The 23,497-nt window shown below is 34.9% G+C and overlaps 1 protein-coding gene across 1 annotated transcript; it reads right to left on the bottom strand.

Annotated features, from left to right (window-relative positions):
• Window positions 1-7,378: 7,378 nt before the first annotated feature.
• On the bottom strand, window positions 7,379-13,735 carry LOC135153578 (xylulose kinase-like). Its single transcript, XM_064096854.1, has 6 exons — window positions 12,549-13,735; window positions 11,919-12,034; window positions 11,225-11,395; window positions 10,533-10,679; window positions 9,348-9,442; window positions 7,379-8,784 (listed from the first exon to the last, which is right to left on the bottom strand). Exons 1-6 carry the CDS (start codon window positions 12,761-12,763, stop codon window positions 8,728-8,730), a joined length of 801 nt encoding a protein of 266 aa, XP_063952924.1. The 5' UTR covers window positions 12,764-13,735; the 3' UTR covers window positions 7,379-8,727.
• Between the last annotated feature and the right edge of the window lie 9,762 nt (window positions 13,736-23,497).

Here is a 23,497-nt window from a genome sequence, read left to right on the forward strand (position 1 = left end):
TTACTTTGTGTCATGAGCCGTATCATTTTGATTGATTACTATTTTTCTTCATCATATGTGTTTATTTACTCAACTTCTCATGAATATATATTATATTTATATATACTATATTATGTATGTCATTCCATACCAAATGACTAAATGATAAAAATTATGTTTCGATTTAAGTTGATAGCTGCTTATCGATGCAGGATGTCAATCATCACTGGTGTATATAGATTTCGGGGATGAGGGGCATTTGAGCCCCGAAATTCGACAAACAATGGCAAAATAGAGAGGAGAATGGAAAAAAATAAGAAAGATTAAGGGTAATAGATGATAATAGATATAATCTTCTTAAAATTAAGAAAAAATCTATCAAAAGGGTAAACATTTTCGCTTGCTCGGTTTTTACAAATTTTGCCTTCTAAATCATATTTTTTTTAAATACAAATTTTGCCTTCTAAATCATGTTCTGCCCCTCATTTTTTCATCATTACGCCACTATATCGGCCATCCTCTACAAGATATGCTTTTTGGTTGTCTTCCTCTATATATTTCTTATACTGATTTTTGGTAATCCCTTGTTCGTGGTTAAGATAAATGTATGTATGTGTAATAGATTCGTTATACCTTGAATGGAAAGGGTATTAAAATTGAAATAAGTTTTTTTTTCAGAATTGTAATGAGTAAATCTACCGAATTATTAGGAAAGTACATGATTTCGCGTAAGTAAAACTGGGTCTTCCTTAACGATCAAAATATCAATGTTGCTTGAACAAATAAACACATATGCCAATGCAATCATGGTGCATGTAACAATTTCTTTAAAATGGCGCAGTATTACATTGTAGACCCCAAAGTAAATATTTCTCTACATCGAATGATCAGTCGCAGCTGCTAAAGCTGAATCATGTAAAACTATAAATCTTGTGTCAGATCTTTTCTAAAATGAAAGATTCATATAAAAAAAAAATCCAAACACGCCTCGACCGACCGTCAGCACATGAAATTATGCTTGTCCAATTAGACATTGTGAGGACAGTTTTATGTCTTCCCTACACCCTCTTGTATATTTACCAATCCTCACCTAGCGGCTCATTAACCACCAGACTCGAGCGCACAAACTCATCAATAACTCGAGCTTTGTGAGGTGATAAATCTTGTAATTGGTCGTGTTAGCTTGCTGTTGAGAACTCATTAGTTAGTAATTGGAATACACGTCTCTATCTAAGGGTTAAAGCGATGTTTAAGAGGGATTTGGTTCAGGGGCAAGCCCGTGAGTCAAAGGTACCACTATTCAGATAGTGTAAATGTTCCTTTAACCCGCTGTTCATAAAGTCATGAGGATCATTATTCTTGAAGGTCAGCTATTTATCCGAGGTAAGTTTTATTTTAATGATTCACTATGACGGTCATGGATCATAAGAATCGTTATTCATAAAAAAAAAAAAAATCGGTTACGTTATTCAGTTTCACATGACCGAATAAGGGAAACTAATTATAATATGCAACGGTACGAGGGTCCGATCGAGGAATAATAGTAATGGTAGAAATAGATAGCATGTCCCATGAGTTTTGCAATACTTACTTTTGATTCGATTATGAATAGCGGCTCTTTTAACATTGGCCCATTAGCATAGGGGAGGGACCTTTAGAATGAGAGGGGGGAGAATGAAATAAACAGGGCCTGACCCCCCCCCCCCAAAAAAAAAAAAAAAAAAATGGAGGTCATATTGAAAGTCTGTCAGGTTTGTTAAAAGATTCAATTATGAATGACATTTCATCATTATTAAAAATATGCAAATACACAGTATATACAAAGGCCATGATATTGATAATTCTCTTTTCGTTGATTATTCTGATTTGGAATTGGCCGTTGTATTACATTAATATTTAACGAACATTCTTGATGGCCCTTCAAACGTTTTCCTATTGATCTAGCTATTGTTAGGTTTTACGGTTTTCTTTAAAGAACAAGTCCACCCAAACCAAAAGTTTTTTTTTTTAATCTAACAAGCATATTATTGAAAATTTCAGCAAAATTGGAGGTAAAATAAGAAAGTTATGAAATTTTTGAATTTCGATTAATTTCACAAAACAGATATATGCACATCCTGGTCTGTACGCAAATGGGGGGACTGATGACGCCATTCACTCACTATTTCTTTTGTATTTTATTATATAAAATAATATTCCTCTCATTGTCATGTAAAATAATTTTTTTCCCTTTCTGAACATGTGGAATTCATACCGTTGTTTTAACATTTTATGATTCAGTCAAGTTGGCCCCCATTTTCGAATTTGTAAAAACTGAAATATTATATAATTTAAACAATAAAAAACAAAATAAATAGTGAGTGATGGACATCATCAACTCTCTCGTTTGCATGTCACTGACTTGTTCATATAACTGTTTTGTGAAAAATAAGCGAAACTTTAAAATGTCATAGCTTTCTTATTTGACATCCGTTTTTGATGAAATTTTCAGCGTTATGTTTGTTGGATTTTCCTTTATCGATTTATATCAACGTTTTTCTGGGGTGGACTCGATCTTTAATATATACGTTTTATTGATTTTACCCGTTTTTTGCCATTTTGAGAAATAAGATCCCACCCTTCTCTTTCATCTGACAAATGAACTAAATAAAAGTTTTGAAAAATTAATAATGTTTAGACTTTCATTAAAATGTCCATCATGAGTTCCTACACTCTAAAGTATCTTCGTTCCTGGGGCATTTTTTTTTAAATACATGCTATTTAATTCGATAATTAGTACTAGTCATGTGTTTTGCACATATGAAAGCAATATCTTCGCTACCACAAATTATAAAAATATTGAAAAAAAATGTTAGCTAACGGTTATGAAAACAATTTGTAAAATGAAAACAAAAATGTAAGGTTTCGAAAACATTTTTGTATAATGTTTAGCAATAATATTTATAAGAACATAAGTTTTTGTTTTGTTTTCTTTGTGAAACATCAGAATAATGCACACACATATCAACGTTTTTTTTTAACATATATTTCACATATCTAATACCAAACATTGTTAAATTACATAGGTGGTGTAATGTATTAATGTTCAAATGTTGTAAAAACATTGTGTGAATAACCATTTCTAAGACCTTTTGGCAATGTTATAAAGGAAAATAAAAGGTACCTGATTTAGGATTGGTAGAAAGGTAGCTACCATATATACTTTTGATCATCCACACAAACTGAGAGATTGAGAATTACCAGGGCGCCATCGAAACATATGTTCAACATGAAACTACCCTTCTTTTGCTTTGATACGACATTGTACTAGTACCCCATGCTTGTTGCAAGCTAATTCAATATTGAATACATATGTCATTCGACTGGTATCTGAATAGTTGTTTAGGGTAATAGACGGGTGCTGCTATTTGGCTACTGCTTCGGTGATGGTAGCTCTTTAGAATGACCTCTCGATACGTGAGGGTCTAATTACTTCAAGCGCTACTCCGCTTGGCTCTCCGATGGGATAGAAGATTCCTGGCATTCTCCGTCGGTTAGAGGGCCGGGGGCGGGAGTTCATCCGGCATCCAATACCTTCTAATTTCTGTTCAAGCAATGTTGGTGCATTTAATTCACTTTAAACTGTTAACCTATTTGTTTCGTAAGATGACATATACCCCTCCAACCCTCTTCCCCAAAATCCCATTCATTTACCAACAAAAGGTATATACATAAAACAGAAAATATTGGGGAAAATATCCACAAACAATAACTTTATGACAATTCTGGCGCTCCTTTTGCCATCTTGCATGTGTTACTGACCAATAAAAGATGTCTTGATCTTTTCCTCGGGTACCGAGATTTATCTCATTTCATCATGTGCCACCAAACAGGGGGGGGGGGGGGGGCAATGAAATCTCGGCAAATCTTTAGAGTTGTTGTTTCTGGTTGATTATAATAAATGACGTAAAGGGATAACCTTAAGTTGGAAGATTCAGGTGCATGTGTGACAGAAAATGTTTTTTTTTGGCGTTCAGTTAAAACATCATTGCTTTGCTATTTCAGTCGTCTGAGGGCGATATACATCCCATTTACCTGCAACCCTTCGAGACTAGATCAGTACATGACCAAACACACTTTCAATCATACTTTTCTCTGCCACATTCATTGAAGTAATGGGGTGTCAAAATATGCTCCATTCAGTGTAAATTAAACATTCAAATGAGAATATACAGATTTGAATATTCTTAAATGAGATGTTGGTTTGAATATTGCAGATACATGAAACAAAATATGTTTATGTAAGTTCAGTGAAAATCTAGCAAAGAATAATTTATAGATTTTTTTTATTTTTAACTTATGAATGCAAGCAGCTCCCTGTTATATGATATATATCATTTACATGTATACATCCCACATATTTCTATGTTCTCAGAAAACTTATGAAATATTAAGTCCATTTTATATTTCACCAGACACAACTACTCTCATGATGAAAACATTTCCAGTCATAATGAACCATTGGAAATGACAAATATGGAATTTCCAATCCATAGTTAACAAAGGCTGCTTGCATGTGCTGTCATAAAATCAAAACTTAAAAAAAGCCAACCATTCATTAATAAGTATCTCTCTCGGTATTCTACATTCACTAGAAACAACTCGAAGTCAGAGCAAGCTCCTCCTTTAAAACATTCTTGTTCTATCAGTTCCTGACAACTTTATCAACAAACTACATGTACTACTATGCCTAGTAGAAATGGTAAATTGTACCTTTACGAACAAATCGATGGATGTGTCTTTGTAAAGTTTTCGAACCTTCCATTTAAGAAAGCAAAAGAAGACATTTCACCATTTATTGTCTTTTTTTCAGTGCAAATCGACTTTTCATATCAGATACTTGGCATATCTGTTACATATTTAATTCATTCAAAGTTAAACATTTAATGAAATGAATGGACTTTTCATCAACCAATTAACATTTCCTTATTAACAATGGTTATATCTACAAGCTGAAGAATAAAACAGAAGCAAACAGGAGTTTTAAATTCATGTAAAAAATTTAATACTTTAAATCACATTGCATTCACATTACATGTACAATTAAAGCACTTGCAAATACACATAACTATTCTATACTTTTTAAAAGTTCTGTTATAACATTATGATATTGCAATATATTAACATACAAAATTAACATTAAAAATGCACATTAGTTATATACACCAATGATGTAAGACAAAAAGACAGTGAATGGCAAAATATTTTCATCTGATTACATAACATATATAAAAATAAAACAATGTCCGATTCTATTCTTGTATTAACTTTTGTCACATAGATTCATGATGAAGACAGTGAATATATTTCACATTCTTATGATATATTTTTTTATTAATAATTGAATCGTTTACTTGATCAATTTGCAGATAATGAATGAAAATACTAGTGGGTTTGATTTTTCTCCCTATAACTTAAATGGAAATGAAACCCTTGGAACGAGTTAGCTTGTGTGGAAACAGAAAAGTCAACGAATAAGATCAAAGAAAGTTGGAGAAAAATTTGACAAATAATGAGAAAGTAATGAGAATTTGAATATTATGATCACTAATGCTATGGAGATCCTCCCATTGGCAATGCGACAAAGATGTGTGATGTCACATGTGAACAACTTTCCCTTTGATGGACTATAAAATACCCCAAAAAATGTATATTTTTGCTCTTTCTTATGGTGATACAAACTTGTATCCATAATGTATTCTTTGAAAATCTGCATTACATGCCCTACTATAGAAAGAATACATGATCTACTGATAGATGTGATAAGAGGCAGTATAAGAGAAATATATACAAAAGAAATGGGAAAGTTGTTCACATGTGACATCACACATAATAGTCGCATTGCCAATAGGAGGATCTACATTACAATAATGACCTTAAAGATAAATTCCAGTTTTGGTAACGATCTAAAAATGACTTTTTACAGAATCTAATATAATGACCACCTAAGTGTCTGTTTGTATGAATAAAAAATATGTGCCAAAGGATTCTGGAAGAAATTGTGTAATTGCTGAGAAATAAGCAAAATAAGCGCGGATTCGGTCACTTCCGTCGGGTCTTTATTTTAGCAATAATAATACACTGTCCCACGTGTGCCTATCTGTGTTGGTGATCTTCAGTGTGAACATTTTTCAGCGTAGATTTCAAGATTTCACAAAGTTCAGTTTATGTAACTGTACCAGATCTAGATCCTCGATGATATACTGACAATTAAGCCTTGTTTTACAGACTTTCTCATGAAATCAGTGTTTACTGCAAATACTGGAATTTCTCTTTAACTTTAAATGCTCATAACTTAATTATTATTTATTCATTTTTACTCAAACTTTCGTTGATCTGTTTCTTTGATTTTTCTGTTTTCGCACAGGCTATCTTATTCCAAAGGTTTCATTTTCCTTTAAGGACATATCCTGTTTGTTCATTTTTTTCTCCATCACACTCCTACAGTCATATCAGGGGTTGCATAAATGTTATGAACTCATCAAAGTTATTTGAAATGAACAAATTTATACTTCCAATATATTGTTCTATCAATACCTGTAAAGTATGTTAACATACTTCTATGCCTCGTAGTAGAAAGGATAAAATTATTATTCTAGTAGAATTGATAAACTGAACTTTATAAAATCAATTGATTGATGTGACTATGTCAAATTTTAAACCTTCCTTTAAGAAAAAAAAGAAGACATTTCACCATAATTTGTCAGAGCAAATTCAATTTTCATATCAGATACTTGGTATTGTTGTTAAGTATGTTACTTTGTCAATGACTCAATGTTGCTAAAATATATATGTTTACATTAAACACTTTAAAAGCACTCTGAAACTTCTCAAGTTTCAGAATTTGCAGGAATGGATAAAGTGTTTGCCGGGGGGGGGGGGGGGGGGAGGAGGGGTAAACTGGCAAATGACACCCTATGATTTTCATCGAAGAGCTAAAAAAAAAAGAGTGGAGAAAGAAATTAAGAGAAGAACAAAGTAAGTAAAAAGTAATTGAAGAAGATATTGGGTCTCTTAAACAGACAAAACATTCATATTTCATAAACAATTCAACAGCTAAAGTAATATCAGTTGGATTATAAATATTAATATCCAATGTAACAACACTATGATGTTAAAGTGGATTTTAGACCCTTCATGAAAATTGAAATTTCTCTGAATATAATGCACTTGTAGGTATAATATGCAAGATGAATTGCTCATCAACTCTGCTGCTACAATGAGACCATAGACTCTTTACAGTTGACACCTGTCTTTAATATCCTCTTTGTACTCTTTCATACTTATTTTCTTTCCTTATGTCAACTTTCTTCACAACTTAGATTTATTCATTTTAAATAAATGAACTGAATCACATGTATGACCATTACCATAATGTTGTATTATTTTATTAGCACCATTCTTAATGATGAAATACATTTCAACTGTTATTTCACTTTGAACAAGTCTTATCTTATCAATAAGTACATGTATGTATTATAATATTCACTGCACTATAAAACTATGAGCATGTTCACCCTGCAATACTCTGTAACAGCCTGTTCACTGTTTTAATGCGTTAGTTTTTGCAATAAATCAAAAATCAGTTTTGTTTTCTCAATATTCACTAAACTATAAAATTGTGAACACGTTTTCTTTGTAATCTTTGTTTTGATCAGTCATCATTTAAATAATGAGGAAGCTTTTGCACTAAACTGAAACTGGGAAAAGAATTTTTGTTATTAATCCATAATCTGCCCTAAGGTTATTTATAGTCCACAAGAAAGTAATTCAATTTAAAGGAATGTGAGAAAAGTGACAAAATACAAATATAAGAGGGTATCTGAATCACAGTTTCACTATGGATGTTCAGTTGCATAATAATAAGTTTGCATATTCATTTCAGATCACTATTTTGATTTGCAAGGGAGCAGAAATACAAGGGCAACGTCGTGGGGGAGGGGGGGGGGTCATCCCTCTGATTTTTTCATGATAAAAAAACATTATTTGAACAAACATTAAAAAAATATACATCTGTAAAAAATAAAATTTGGTTGATTGACTACAACCTGGATTGCAAGGAGTTCAGTTGTCAGTTGTTGAACGAGTAGCAATAAAAAAGATCTAGAAAATCAAAGGCAAGTTCAATATCTGTGAGCATCTCATTGGGATGAAATTTAAATTGTGCTTGAATTTTGTAGTTGTGTTGAGTACAATTCTTTGTTTAATTGACCCACCAAATGGCTATTGTATCACATTAAAACAGACCTGCCAACATTCTACAACCCAAAAAAAATATTCTTAAAAGGAAAAAAAGGTATTTTTTGACAAAGAAAAGTATTTTTTTAAATCTAACTCAACATAACAATTGCCAGCCTGTTGTGGTGAGATCGGTGAAAAAACATGTGATATTACTCTACTTGAAAATTCACCCTTTTAAACATGTGCTCGTAGGTTAGAATTTACTTGTTCTTTTCATGCAACAAGTTACTGGCCCGGCAGTGACTTTTACTGGTCTGGGACTGCCGGACCAGCGCTAGTGTCACGCGCTGTGTATAATACATACTCCATGATCAGAAATTTTAAAAAAGGTAACAAATCATACAAAATAGTATTGGTGTTTTCATAGCAAAAAAGAGGAACAAATACTCTAAAGAAGGGAACAGATGGCATGTCTGTTAAAATCAATCATATTCATTGGTCTGAAAATAGTTAAAACTGATTACTATTTCACTCTGATATCTTGGCCTCTAGAACTCTATATCTCTCTAAGAGTGAGTTGTAGACCTGCATCACAAAATGATAAACAAAAACACAAAGACAAATAAGATACAAATAGGAATAGGAAATAGACTGAACATCTATTCCTAATAATCATGTTTAGCAGTAACTTGGTTTGGGGAAGGGAGTTTTGTGCTTTGCCATGATAACTCTAACGTTTTAAAAAGGCTTCACAACAAATTTTCAACACTTTTTTATTTCTAGTATTGCACATATCTTGATACCTAAATGCCTGGGCAAAATAGGTTTAAAGTTGAATAATTATAATCATATACAAACATATTAATTTACTACAACCCATGAAAGAGACTCTTGAAGAAAATTAGGGAAAGAGTAAATGATAAAAATGAACCCCAGCCCCCAAAAGAGGGATTGATGATTTAAGGTTCCTCAGGCATGAATTGGACACTTTGTTCAAGATATTGTGAAACTCCTTAAGACTGTAATAAAAAGATGGTCTTCAGAAATACACTCTTTTATTTGCAGCAATTACTATTTTGACAGAATAAAGATGACCTTGTAACCCACTGTGGGTATTGGGATGAGTGGGGATACATAGAAACACTTACCTGAGCTGCATTTGTATTAGGAGTAGCTGCTTGCTTGTAATTAGATGCTGTCTTCACAACTTCATGGAATGGAACTTTGTCGCCACCTAGCCAGCCTGAACAATAGAGAATAAGAATTACCAATGACCAGAACACTCCCATTGAACATTTCATATTTATTTTATCATTTACATCATGACAATTATTCATTTTGGGGGAAAGGGGAGGGGGAGATAGGAGATGATCACACAAAATTCTGCCAAGTTATTTAAAACATAACTGTATATGTCTCTACCATTTAAGTGGTGGACCTGGTATATTTGCAACGTTAATTTGCCTACGTAATTACTTTATCATGTCACACTTATTGTATTCGCAATGATGGTCTCCTTGTATTTGTACTGAATAAGAAATGATACAAGCAATTCTTAAACAGCATGTACAAAGCTAGTAAAAGAAACCCTACAAGTTAGGTAGAAAATGTATCCCCCTGGGGTGCATTTCATCAAAAGTTGGTCATCTGAGAAAGATTTGATTTGCCCAGAAACACAGGTATCTGACTTTTACTGTCACAGTGGTAACTGCTAGATAAAACAGACTTTGTCGACAGTCATTTCATTAACTCTTTGTCCGCCGTGCACGGAATCCCCTATTGCCGGATTAATTCTGTGGACACCAGAAATGGGTGCTCTGGATTTGCATGCGTAGTTTACATGGCTGTAACTTTTTTATGCTTTTTCCTACAGAAAAATGTTCTCAGTAAAGTTGTAGAGTATGAAATTAGCTTTCTATTGATGTATATTCCATAAATATTTACTCATGTTTAGAACATATATCTCTGATCAATGGAAACCTTCAAGTTTCAATTTGCAAACTATAAGTGTACAGGCTATTCATTCCCAGATTTTTACAAAATATGAGAACAAGCTACTTGTAACCCCTTTGTCAAAGAATAATAGTACAGGCCCAATATTCTAAGCCTAGGCTATTTTTTTCAATGGCAAGGCAGGAAGTGCAGCTTAGCTTTTGTAATTGATAGCATTGTATAAATCAATGTCATCGGATTGTCGTGAGCTTTGTGCCGATCGGCGAACTTGGCGAAGCAGCAAGTGTGCCAATCGGCGAACTTGGCGGACAAAGAGTTAAAATGATGCCCTGTATTGACATGTAATAAGGAAAGAGGGATGAACACATTCGAATGCTTACCATGCTTTGCCCTGTAAGCACATCCTAGACATGCTGAGTTGGCAACATCCAGGATATAGACCGGAGCATTGAAGACATCGGATATCACTTGTAAGATGGCTTGGTTAGCTGAAGCCCCACCAGTCACTAAAACTCTGGTACCTCCACCTATAGATGAGATGATTATGAGAAAGTAAAAAAAGCAATAAGAGCAACATAATTAGAAGATACTACAATACAGACCAAGGAGAAGCTGCCACCAGGGACCTGTTTCATAAAGAGTTACAATCATGGTAACTTTGCCAGTATGGCAACTACCATGATAAAATCCTTGATTGGGATTGGCTGCTGAGTACCATTACCATTGTAGTGGACAAACTGGCAAAGTTACCACAGTTGTAAACTCTTTACAAAACAGGTCCCTGGATGGAAGACCGGAAGTCCCTAAGAAAAGGCTTCATACAAGGATGGAAAGCTGCAAGGGTCTCATTAACAGATGGGACTACACAGATGGAGATGACACTGACTGTCCCAGCAGTCCATCTGTTCACACTATGTCATAACTGTCCAGTCTCCTTGAAGTTGATGAACAATGAAGAACACTTGACCTCCAATGAGTGCTCTGACCTTGTTGAGTCAAAGGTCATGAAAGATTAAGAATCAAGAATTTAAAAAGGAGAACAAAAATAATCTCAACTTAATGCCCTACTCACCTACATCATAACCAAGCTGCTGTGCGTGCAATCTCTTTCCCATCATTTGACCTTCGATGAGCGCTCTGACCTCTGTTGCTGGGTCAAAGATTGTGACAGGTTGATCAGCTGAGTTAAACCGATGAAGACCTACAGCTGATGGAGTTATCTCTTGCACATGAAAGTAGATACCTGCAAAATAACATGATTAAAATCCTTTTCAGAACTGTACTCCTCAGTATCTTCACCATCAAGGAACATAGATAACATATTGTTTTGTATCGTCAACAAAGAAAAATGAACATGTAATTCTGAGTAAACCTTTTGAATTTTTTTTTTTTTACTCATGTGTACTGGAGCTAATGAAGGAGTCTCTCCTATATCAAAATGACAGTACCTTTGTGACCAAATGAAATTGCCTTCTTTAATTCCATTCATATGAATTAGAATGAAAACTGCAATCAAATTTTCTTTAAAAAAGTAAGTTACCATAAGAAATCTCTTGCAGTTTCAACCGCTTCGCGAGACAACCGATCAACCAACTCTATTGAATTCTCCGCGATGACGAACATCTTCAGAATTACCATAAGATGTTGACTTGAATTTGCCCAGTCAAAGGACATGTATCGATCATTGTCCCCATTGCCACATCTGAAATACTTCAAATATTTTATCTATCATCTTTTTTTAAATACATTCATACCAATATTCTTACCAATATTGCCCCCATTCCCCATGGGAGTGCTCAAGAGTTGTTGATTGAAAATATCCCATGAACCATTGCTGCTTGCATCTCGTATCTTTTCTCTTGTTAGAGATCCATTCTTGAAACTAAAAATTTGGGATTTGAAGACAAAAATAATAACCAGAAGTGAGCATTAAATAATCAGGATATTTCAGAAGCTTCTGATAATGACACCCACTATACTGATTTGCTGTGCATGTTCTAAATCAACTGAAGTTCATCCCATTTCATTGTATCATGCTGGCCAAACAAATAATAATTAATATATGACATAAAGCAACACTGAATATACCAAAAAAATGCCAGTGTACTTGTACATACTGTATCCAACCACAAAAGAGCAGGGATGATAAAGTATGTCAGCATAGTCCCTGGTCTATCAATGCTAATATATTTTTTTTTGTACCACTCTTCAAACTGATAGCATCCAACGAAAAGCAATGTTAAGGCAAAACAAACAATCTATAACTTATCTTTATGCAATCACCATCATATACATGCACTATACTGTTATAAGATTATTTTTTAGTTGTTAAAAACAGACTATGATAGCTGCAATTTTCAAAGCATGGCTGTAATACTATTTCTAGTCCTACTAACCATAAAAGAGCCATATAAGCATCAATATCAACAGGATTGACAAAGATATGGCCCTCTAGGGCTGGTCGTGGGGTCGTTAGCCAGAGGAAGAGGGTGTCACTGGTTCCAAGGCTCACGGCTACATCACCTCCTTTAAGACTCATTCCAGCTAGGGAGGCTGAGGAATGAACAAAACATACATGTATGCGTAAAGCAGTTTGTAATTCATTCAGCATCTATTACAACATTATAGTGAATGAAATAATAATGAAAAAGTTAACATACACTGTTCCCTAAACCCATCTAGACTAAAGACTGATTTAACAAAAGGCATAGAGGTTGACCTTAAAATCTATTTTGACCAATTTCACACATGCAATCAATCATACATCTTATATCATTGAACTTAACCCTGTATGGCCTTGTTTATCAAACAGTACAAAAAATTTGCTAATAGCCATAAATGATGATAAAATTATTGTACATATATCAAGACCTTGAAATAATGAAAATCCTTATTTTAGTGTTTGTAATAGAAGTTGAATACTCCAAAAATGTGCTTTGCCCAATTGATCACGGGCCTGGCAGCTGCTGTGCAGTGCCAGATCGACGAGGCTCTATCCCTTTATTCGTTGAATGCCAAAAAGGTAGCAGCAACTCCCATCTATTAATGTCTTTTGGACTGATGCGGATGGGGTTTGAACTCCCGTCCCGACGTCCCGGTTGTGAGACAGATGCTCTACCAAGATAAAGATGATATGATGTGGTGTACAGCGACATAAACCAACTTAAATAATGTGCTAAGCATACAATGATGTCAAACAAGCATACATACATTAGTATAGGGATCAGCAATGACAAGGAATTTCACAACTTAAAGATTCTGGCGAAAGGTCTGCAAGACTGCGCACTAAATTTCAGCAGCAAACTACAAGAATTCCAGCCGCTGATTTCTAACTGAACAGCCATTACTGGGTATTAATCAATCTAAATTCATGTAGATATCTAACACATTATTAATGATGCGATGGTAATCCAGCATCTGGCAAAATAAATTAATGCAATTTTCATTATGCACAATTTTGACACTGTAATGAAGAAATTCACATCAATCTACATAATAAGGAAGTGGGTATATCAAATATGGGCCCATTTCATAAAGACATACAACTATTGCAAATTTGACATTATTGTATAAACTTGAGAACAGGGCTCAGCAGCCAATCAAAATCAAGGTTTCTATGGAAGTCACAGTAATGGTGTTGTTACAATAGTTGTTTATCTTTATGAATCGGGCCCCTGGTGGTGACCTGTACCGGCTGCACAGAAGCGCTGTTAGTGAGAGCTCTTTTAGCGCTAACATTTCCCTAACAACTCAGCCACTAGCAACTTAGATAGGATGAGCGCACAGAAAGAGATGTTAGCCGGGCACGCTGTTTGTGTGTTGTTAGTAGATTTGAGCCATATAGTCAGGCAGAATTTGTGCGTAGTAATCTATTGTGTAGATTGGTGAAGATTGCTGTACACAGTGTATTGGTGTCTTCGTGAGTGAAATATTCATGCAATAACAAAGTTGTCAAAATAAAGGTGTCAAAATAAAGGTAATTTGACGGATAATATGGAAAAAAATCAATAAACAATACAATTTACTTTGACCACACAATGAAAGAGTAAATCATATTTTTATTGATATTTTTACTTGAGCCTAAGATCTAATTAGATTAATTTGGAAGAAAAGAGATGGGTCTAGGTATACCACTTCTTATGTTTTGATAAATTGAATTAAGTGAATGGAGGATCTTCAACCTATCATTCATTAACATAGCAACAAAAGTGCTATTCAAACATATCATGTCAAATAACAAAGAAATTACTAGTGGGTGAGGCATCAGTGTAAATTTCATCTCAACTTGCCAAACGTGGATCAAAATGGCGCTGGTTCAGCCGGTAAAGAAGAGGTTTCGAGCTCCTGACTACTCTGAAGAAATACAAATAATAAAGAGTGGATTTGTAAACCATAGCACCAAACTATCAGCCAAACACAGCAATGATACTACACAGCGGATCAAAGATAACATTTACGACAGTATCCGACTAGAAGTAAATGCTTTACGAGTGGCAGAGCATCAAGGGTAAGTGGCAGGCTCTCAAGAAGAACGTAAAAGAGAAAGTTGCCGCCGGTACACGCTTACAAAGGAAGGAAGGAACGTGAAAAGACAGGAGGGGAAAATCCCACACTAGATGACCACGACGTGTTTGATTGTCTAAATGATGACGAAAAACAGATTCTTCAAGTCATCCCATCCGAACAAATAACAGGTAGGGGTATTAGTTTTACTTGATTTCCCAAATGATGCCATGTTAGGCGGCGATACATAATTTTTTATGTAGCAGCCATGGGCGGTAACGTAGCACTGCGAATTCCTTCTGCGCGTGTCGAAATCAACAAGCATGTACATTACCAATTACGGCGCATAGCTTATTGTTGATTTCGGACGATGATTGACGCGCTTTCGACCTCTAGGTTTAAAGAAATTTTGATATTTTATTTACATCACATTGTATAAATGATAATTTAATCAAGGGGATGGGGCTGAAAAAATCAAGAAGGGGGCTTCACCTAGCCCCTCCACCCGAATACCACCTATGCTGTCGACAGTGCCAAGCCCTTATAAGTCGAAGCTGTCGAAGATGGGTTTAATATTAATTGGTTAATAATTTATTGGTAAAAAATAAATGATGGGTAAGACTTGTGTAGGCTTATAAATTATTATCGTTATATAAAATGTGTTAGATTCGTTTCTCTTTAAGTTTTGTTTAAAGTTTGTTACGTAATGACGTAATGTGATGCCATATAAGCTCCAACATATTAAAGTGATAATACTAGCCTAACCCGCTGTTGCTTACTTTTCCTTAAACTAATTAACCACAACTTACCGAATTCATTAAAATGACAAAAAAATGCAACTATTTCAAGTGCAAGGCAAATGGTTATGCGTTAGTTCATATTACATGATTATGAAGACCTAATGGGGACCCTCTGACTCCTATTCATGATAACTGGAAATTTATTATAGGCCAAATAGGAACAATTTAATCTATTTATTTATATTCACTGGATAATATTATATTGACATTGCCATCTTTTGCGCAGGTGTGGTGGACGGGTTTGCCACGGACGAGATATCGTAATAGAGGAAGATGAAGATTGCGCGGATGATTCCACTCCGAGTACTCCGGGAAGTTCGAGCCACCCACCAAGGATGATTCACCCCGATAAAAGGAAGCGGAAATTCCCAGAAAATACACCAGTCAGCTCCTCCATGCGCAGAAGTGGGCCTACCTTTAAAGTAAGTCAAATGTCTTCATCGGAGTACTATCAAGAAATGATCCGTATCGAAACCGAAAAACTCAATGTTATGAAAGAAACATTGGAAGTTAAGCGGCGCTACATGGATTAAAAAATAGCTCTTCTCCAAGAAAAGACGACTACTTCAGTCAGAGAAGAATCACAATTCTCCACCCTTCAGCCAGTAGCTCAACCGTATGAATGGAGGTACCCCTCACGTGTTACTCCAGCTACTTTCATACCCAACCATGACTCATGGAATGTCAACAGCAGTGGCGAATCTGGGATGACAAAATGAGGTGTATTATGCCATAAAGCATAACAAACAGAAATTATATAGATATTACAGATAAAGTTAATTAGCACCCGCCCGCTTCCTTTTTACTTTTCTTTCTGAATGGGAGACATGAGATTTTAAGCTCTCGCATTTTAATACTGAAAATGTTTTTATTTCCCGTTTTGTAAATACCTGTACATGTATTTTACCGTTTCAGAGGAGATGATGTTATTTCCCCCGAGTAAAAATTGTGGCCATCTTAAAGCCTAGCCAGTCATATTGGGAAACTGGGTTGGGCGGCCACAAAAGGGGTGTTTTTCTGTTGAATTAAAAAGTATGATGTTTTAAATGTTACTTTTCATACCCATTAACCTTTCAATCATACAAATCGTTTATTTCTATGTTATTGTTATAAATGCTGACATAGGGAACCCAGGATCAGATGATAATTTTGCGACTTAACTTAAAAGTTTCAGGACTGAAGATAAAAATATTTTTTTATAATTATATTATAGGTAAAAGTTTGCTTGAATACTGTGTGAAAGACAGATTTGAATTACAGTTAAACCCCCCCCCAGAACTTAATGATTGCTTTACAAAGCCTACCAGAATTACAGAAGTCAGTAGTCTATGAGTTGATGGAATACAATCAAAATTACTTTTAGCTCGAAAAATGGGCCTAATATATGTAGTCTTTCCAGGTAAGTCTGAATGTTGAATCAAGCCATCTTATACGCTGAGCCATCTTATACCCTCAGGCATATAATTAACACATACGTAGGCTTAGATGAATGAGGAGAAATCATAAGTACCACTCAGAAACATATCATAAACTGGTTCAACTTTAGTACACAAGCAAGACGCAGGGAGGTGATTATCGATGGGTTTCAATTTCATTCAGGCTGAAATGCAAGTAATGTATGCTGATCTGCACAAATGAATTTGGGACAGAAGGTGAGGGCAAGTCAAGTTCTTGATATGAACTCCTACACATCAAACAAGTAATACAACTGCAGATCCTTCTAGACTATACAATTAAAATACAAATTATTTCCATAAAGTGCTTGTTTGGGGTGTATAATTCTGTAGCATTGATTGCTATACCGGGCTGAAATTGCATGCAACATCCCTCAGTTCGTCCCTGTCTATACCCTTTAAGAAAAGCCCTGCAACCGAAGCTAATGACGGAAGAAGGTATAGAAAGATACCCTTCATTACCAACAGTAAGGTGGCACATGAAAAGTAGTGTTCACATCAAGAGAAAATCTGGACCAGCGTTGATTTGAAAGTACTTATAGTCCAGGAAAAATAAGGTTTGACCGCAAACAAATTGCAATAGAATTTTTTTCAACGCAACGCATTTCCATGAAGTCCCCAAAATGACATACTAAAAGTCCAGAAAAATCCATTTAGTGGAAAGATGTCTAATTTGCATAAATCCAAAATGGCGGCTACCGTAAGAATTTTGGATGATTATTGATAGTAGTACAAACATTGTTCTGATCACAGCACTTTCAAAAATTATGATAAAAGCATGAAACTTTTACCAGTGTTATATCTTACCATAGGCTTCATTCTAAAATCAGAATACAAGTCATATTTGACCTCCGCTGACCTCTAGAGGTCAATGACCTTAAGGTCAATGACCTCTAAAATATAAGAAAATTGATGCTTTGCATCATTAATACATAATAAATATGGTTATAATGAAAACAAAATGATTCAATATTGACTTTCAAGGTATCTTGATATTTTAGAAAGAATTTGGTGGGTTTTAAGTCTTGACCTTTGACCCTGGAGAGCTGGAAAGGGTCAATGACCTTAACATCTTAGAATATTGACAAGTAGCATCTCTGATTTATGAACAAGCTTCTAGTGTAAAAATTGCAATACAATTACTTTGAGCACGATGCATTTCCATGGAGTCACCAAAATGACATACTAAAAGTCCAGAAAAATCCATGTAGTGGAAAGATGTCTAATTTGCATAAATCCAAAATGGCGGCTATCGTAAGAATTTTTGATGGTTATTGATAGAAGTACAAACATTGTTCTGATCATAGCACTTTAAAAAATTATGATAAAAGCATGAAACTTTTACCAATGTTATATCTTACCATAGGCTTCATTTTAAAATCAGAAGACAAGTCATATTTGACCTCCGCTGACCTCTAGAGGTCAATGAACTTAAGGTCAATGACCTCTAAATATCAGAAAATTGATGTTTTGCATCATTAGTACATAATATATATGGTTATAATGAAAACAAAATGATTCAATATTGACTTTCAAGGTATCTTGATATTTTAGAAAGAATTTGGTGGGTTTTAAGTCTTGACCTTTGACCCTGGAGAGCTGGAAAGGGTCAATGACCTTAACATCTTAGAATATTGACAAGTAGCATCTCTGATTTATGAACAAGCTTCTAGTGTAAAAATTGCAATACAATTACTTTGAGCACGATGCATTTCCATGGAGTCACCAAAATGACATACTAAAAGTCCAGAAAAATCCATGTAGTGGAAAGATGTCTAATTTGAATAAATCCAAAATGGCGGCTATCGTAAGAATTTTTGATGGTTATTGATAGTAGTACAAACATTGTTCTGATCATAGCACTTTAAAAAATTATGATAAAAGCATGAAACTTTTACCAATGTTATATCTTACCATAGGCTTCTTTTTAAAATCAGAAGACAAGTCATATTTGACCTCCGCTGACCTCTAGAGGTCAATGAACTTAAGGTCAATGACCTCTAAATATCAGAAAATTGATGTTTTGCATCATTAGTACATAATATATATGGTTATAATGAAAACAAAATGATTCAATATTGACTTTCAAGGTATCTTTATATTTTAGAAAGAATTTGGTGGGTCATAAATCTTGACCTTTGACCTTGGAGAGCTGGAAAAGGTCAATGACCTTAACATCTTAGAATATTGACAAGTAGCATCTCCGATTTATGAACAGGCTTCTAGTCTAAAAATTGCAATTATTTGAGCACGATGTATTTCCATGAAGTTGCCAAAATGACATACTAAAAGTCCAGAAAAATCCATGTAGTGGAAAGACGTCAAATTTGCATAAATCCAAAATGGCGACCATCATGAAAACTTTTCATGATTATTAGTACAAGCACTGGTCTGATCATAGCACTTTTAAAAATTATTATTGAAGCATTGAACTTTCACCAGTGTTATATCTTACCACATGCCTCAAAAATGTATGCAAGTCCGATTTGACATCCGCTGATCTCTAGAGGTCAAATACCTTAAGGTCAATGACCTCAAAAAAAAAAATGATGTTTTGCATCATTAGCTCATGATAAAAATAGTAATAATGAAAACAAAATTATTCAATATTGCCTTCCGAGGTATTCTGGTATTTTAGAAAGAATTTGGTGGGTTACAAACTTTGACCTTTGAAAACTGGAGAGCTAGAAAGGGTCAATGGCCTTAACATTTTGGAATATTGATGCTAAGCATATATGATAAACAGGCCTCAATGTGTAAAAAGTGTAATACTATTTTTTTCAACTCATTGCATCTCCATGAAGTCTTCAAAATGATATACCAAAAGTCCAGAAAAATCCAAGTGGTGGAAAAGCGTCTTATTGGCATCAAAAGTGATCCAAAATGATTAATCGTAGTAGTACAAATACTGGTCTGATCATAACACTAAGAATATGATTAAGGCGTAAACTTTCATCACTGTTATATTTTATCATCTAGGTTTCATTTTAAAAATCGGATGCAATTTAGAATTGACCTGTGCTGAACTCTAGAGGCAATGATAATTGAAGTCGGAATATCATAAAAATGTATGTTTTGCATCAAAACAATTCGTTAACTTATAAGGCCCCTTGATAAATGAGAAAATTTGCGAGTATTAAAAGTTGTGACCTTTGACCCTGAAACTTTCACAGGTCAATTCGTTTAGAATATTAAACTTAACTAGTTTACTATGTGGATATCTTCCATGGGACCAGTCCAATGGAGACTTCACCTGGATATTGAAATTGAAGGAACAAAAAAGGGAAAAGGTAGCACGCTTCGGTGACACCACTCTGAGTAAATGAAACATTTTGATCTGCCGCCCAGATGTTCATTTAATCATCTCCGATTTCTCGTCATGTCCGCATACAGAAAAGGATAAGATGGCAATATCTTAGATTTTGTCATGTCTACATCCTGTGTGAGAGATGATCAGATGGCAAGATCTTGGATCTCGTCATTTTTTTACATCCTGTGGGAGAGATGATCAGATCTAAGATATTGTCATCTTATCCTTTCCCCTAAGAGTTGTAGACATGACGAGATCCCAGATCCTGTCATCGATTATCTCTCTTACAGGATGTAGACATGACGAGATCCAAGATCTTGCCATCTGATCATCTTAAAGATGTAGACATGACGAGATCACAGATCTGGTCATCTCTTCTAAAAGATGTTGACATGATGAGATCCAAGATCTTGTCATCTGATCATCCCTCCCACAGGATGTAGACATGACAAGATCCAAGATCTTGCCATCTGATCATCTCTCACACAGGATGTAGACATGACGAGATCCGAGATTTCGTCATCTTATCTCTTTTCCTTAAGAGATGTAGACATGACGAGATGATTATATGAACATCTTAAGCTTCCATACTTCAGAATAGCTTGTCAGCCTGTTTAACAATGTGCTAAACAGTCCTATCTCCCAGAAATTTTGAGGAATTAAGGCTGAAGTAATTCCTCAAACCTGGGAAAGATCCAAATGTGCCTGAAAGCTACAGGCCAATCACCCTTTTTCTGATATCTCTACAAGCTAATTGGGCATCTCATCCTAAAAAAAAATGGTCCCATTATAGAACATATCATATTCCTAACCAGGCTGGTTTTTTAACTTTGGAAATAATATACAGGCTAGGTTCTCAACCAGATTCAGTTCACTGAGGACTTCCGACTTGATACGGTAACTAACTAACGGGTGTAGAAAATTTTGTTGAATTAGCAGCTGCATCTGATACTGTGGTCTACTCGTACAACTATACAAGTCATTGATGACATTCATCTGACCAAAGTCATCAAACTTCTACTAGAAAACAGACATCTCTTTATGGAGCTCAACAGGAAGACCAGCAGGTAAAGAATTCAAAAGAACTGACTCTCTCAGGGTAGTGTTCTTGCTTGAGTACAGTCTTCAAACCCAAAGACCAAGGTTAGCTTATTTCATCCCACAATCCTCATGCTTTGAGGAAACTTAAAACAACCTATGGTTTTAATTCCATTCCAGCACTACGACCATGCAATATATCTTGGTGTCAACCTTGATCAGTCACATTTAAAGTGAAGGTGGAAAGTGAGGATCCATAATAACCTTCTCCGGAGCTGACAAACTCCTCCACCAATACTCTGCTACAGAGTGAGCATGTGCTGTCTTGGACACATCTACCTCTAGGCAACACTTGTGGGACTATCACAAACTATCTAAAGCCAAAACAATGTGAAGGGTCTGTATTTCCTGTCAGGTATTGCCCATCTGATATATGCAGACCAGTAGCTATACCACAGAGCTCTCAGCGAAGATATAACGTTCATCAAATCTATGATGCCAAACTAGCTAAAAAAGCCTAAAATCTAGGAAACATATTTTTAATTCTGTCCAACCACTGACAGAGTCACCATTATGCAAGTTATGGGAAGAGAATTGCAGTGCCAACCAGCATCGTGGTAAGCTGCATCTCCCTTCTAATGAGCAACTACACCAGGTTACAATCTAGATGGGAAAACGTGCAAGTCTCTCGGGAAGTATACATAGATGATAAGTGCAAAAAATAATTGAGACATTTCAGATATCATTTCAATACCTCAAAATGCTCTAACCTCAGTCAGGAATGTACTAGCCAAAAAAGACATGGGACCCGTTTCATAAAGAGTTACAAATGTTGTAACGTTGCCATTATGACAACTACCATGGTAACCTTCATTTTGATTGGCTGCTGAACCCTAATGCCATGGTAGTTGCCATAATGGCAAAGTTACTCTTTATGAAATGTGCCCCTACAGTTACAAACTTACAACTATACATATGATATAGTTTTGTTATTTTAAACAGACCATTTGGGTAAAGATTGCAGATCTCAACATTTTGACTACTGAGGAAAGTGAAAAGTCAATTACCTCAAAACATTATCATATCAACCAGTGATGCCGAGTACCAATATTTTTAAATTTAAGGTCAAATTTCTTTAGAGATCCTCAAATTTCAAATACAAGTTGATATAACATGCTAATCAAGAACTTTGGATGCAAAACATCAATATTTGTAAGTCATTGGCCTTAAGGTCATTGTCCTCAAGAGGTCAGGAGAGGTCAAATCTGAATTGCATTGGAATTTTAAAATGAAGCCTATGGTGAAAGTAAAAATAAAAAATTCTCATGATGGCCCCCATTTTGGATTTATGCAAAAACTAGATGTCTTTCCACAACATGGATTTTTCTGGACTCTTAGTATGCCATTTTGGAGACTTCATGGAAATGCATTGTGCTGAAATAAATTGTATTGTATTTTTTTTTTCACGAGAGGCCTGTTTATCATAAACAACTGATGCTAAGTATCAATATTGTAATATGTTAAGGTAATTGACCTTTTCCATTGCTCCAGGGTCAAAGGTCAACATTTATAATACACAAAATTCTTTCCAGAATATCAGGTTACCTTGAAAGTCAATATTGAATAATAATTGTGTGTGCATTATTTTTATATTTATCACGAGCTGATGATGCAAAACATTAATTTTCTGATATTTTGAGGTTGTTGACCTTGAGGTCATTGACCTCCAGAGGTCAGCAGAGGCCAAATCTGACTTGCATCCCAATTTTAAGACAAAGCCTATGGTAAGATATAACACTGGTGAAAGGTAAAAGCTTTAATCAAAACTTTTCAAAGTGCTATGATCAGACAAGTGTTTGTACTTCTATAAGTAAACATTACTGAAAATTCTTGCTATGGCCGCCATTTTGGATTTATGCAAATACATGTAAGACGTCTTTCCACTACATGGATTTTAAAAACACTTTTAGTATGAAATTTTGGGGACCTCAAGGAAATGCATTGCAGTACAAAAATTATTGTGCAATTTGTTTGAGGTTGACCCCTAAATCAGTATTTTTTCCTGGACTTTAAAGCTAACAAATTTTTCACAAATTTGGAATGAAATGTGGTTGCGTTTATTTTGATACACACTGTACAGCATGATATAGCCAGCGGGCGTGACTTTGACAGCCCCCTGAGAGGGGTAGGCGTTAATGTACCAGCCTTTTTATGTAGCTGATAAAGAAAAGCCTAATCTT

The sequence above is a fragment of the Lytechinus pictus genome, chromosome 3 (genome assembly GCF_037042905.1).
Source record: "Lytechinus pictus isolate F3 Inbred chromosome 3, Lp3.0, whole genome shotgun sequence".
In the NCBI taxonomy this organism is placed as follows: Eukaryota; Metazoa; Echinodermata; class Echinoidea; order Temnopleuroida; family Toxopneustidae; genus Lytechinus; species Lytechinus pictus.

Bases quoted from the DNA above. Each gene is read 5' to 3' on its own strand.
- LOC135153578 (XM_064096854.1), bottom strand. From the start codon at position 12,763: ATGCTGAATGAATTACAAACTGCTTTACGCATACATGTATGTTTTGTT. The intron at 11,396-11,918 runs GTAAGAATATTG...GTTATTTTGCAG, and splicing joins GGGGAATGGGGGCAATATTG to GTATCTACTTTCATGTGCAA. The intron at 8,785-9,347 runs GTAAGTGTTTCT...TTTGTGATGCAG, and splicing joins CTAATACAAATGCAGCTCAG to GTCTACAACTCACTCTTAGA.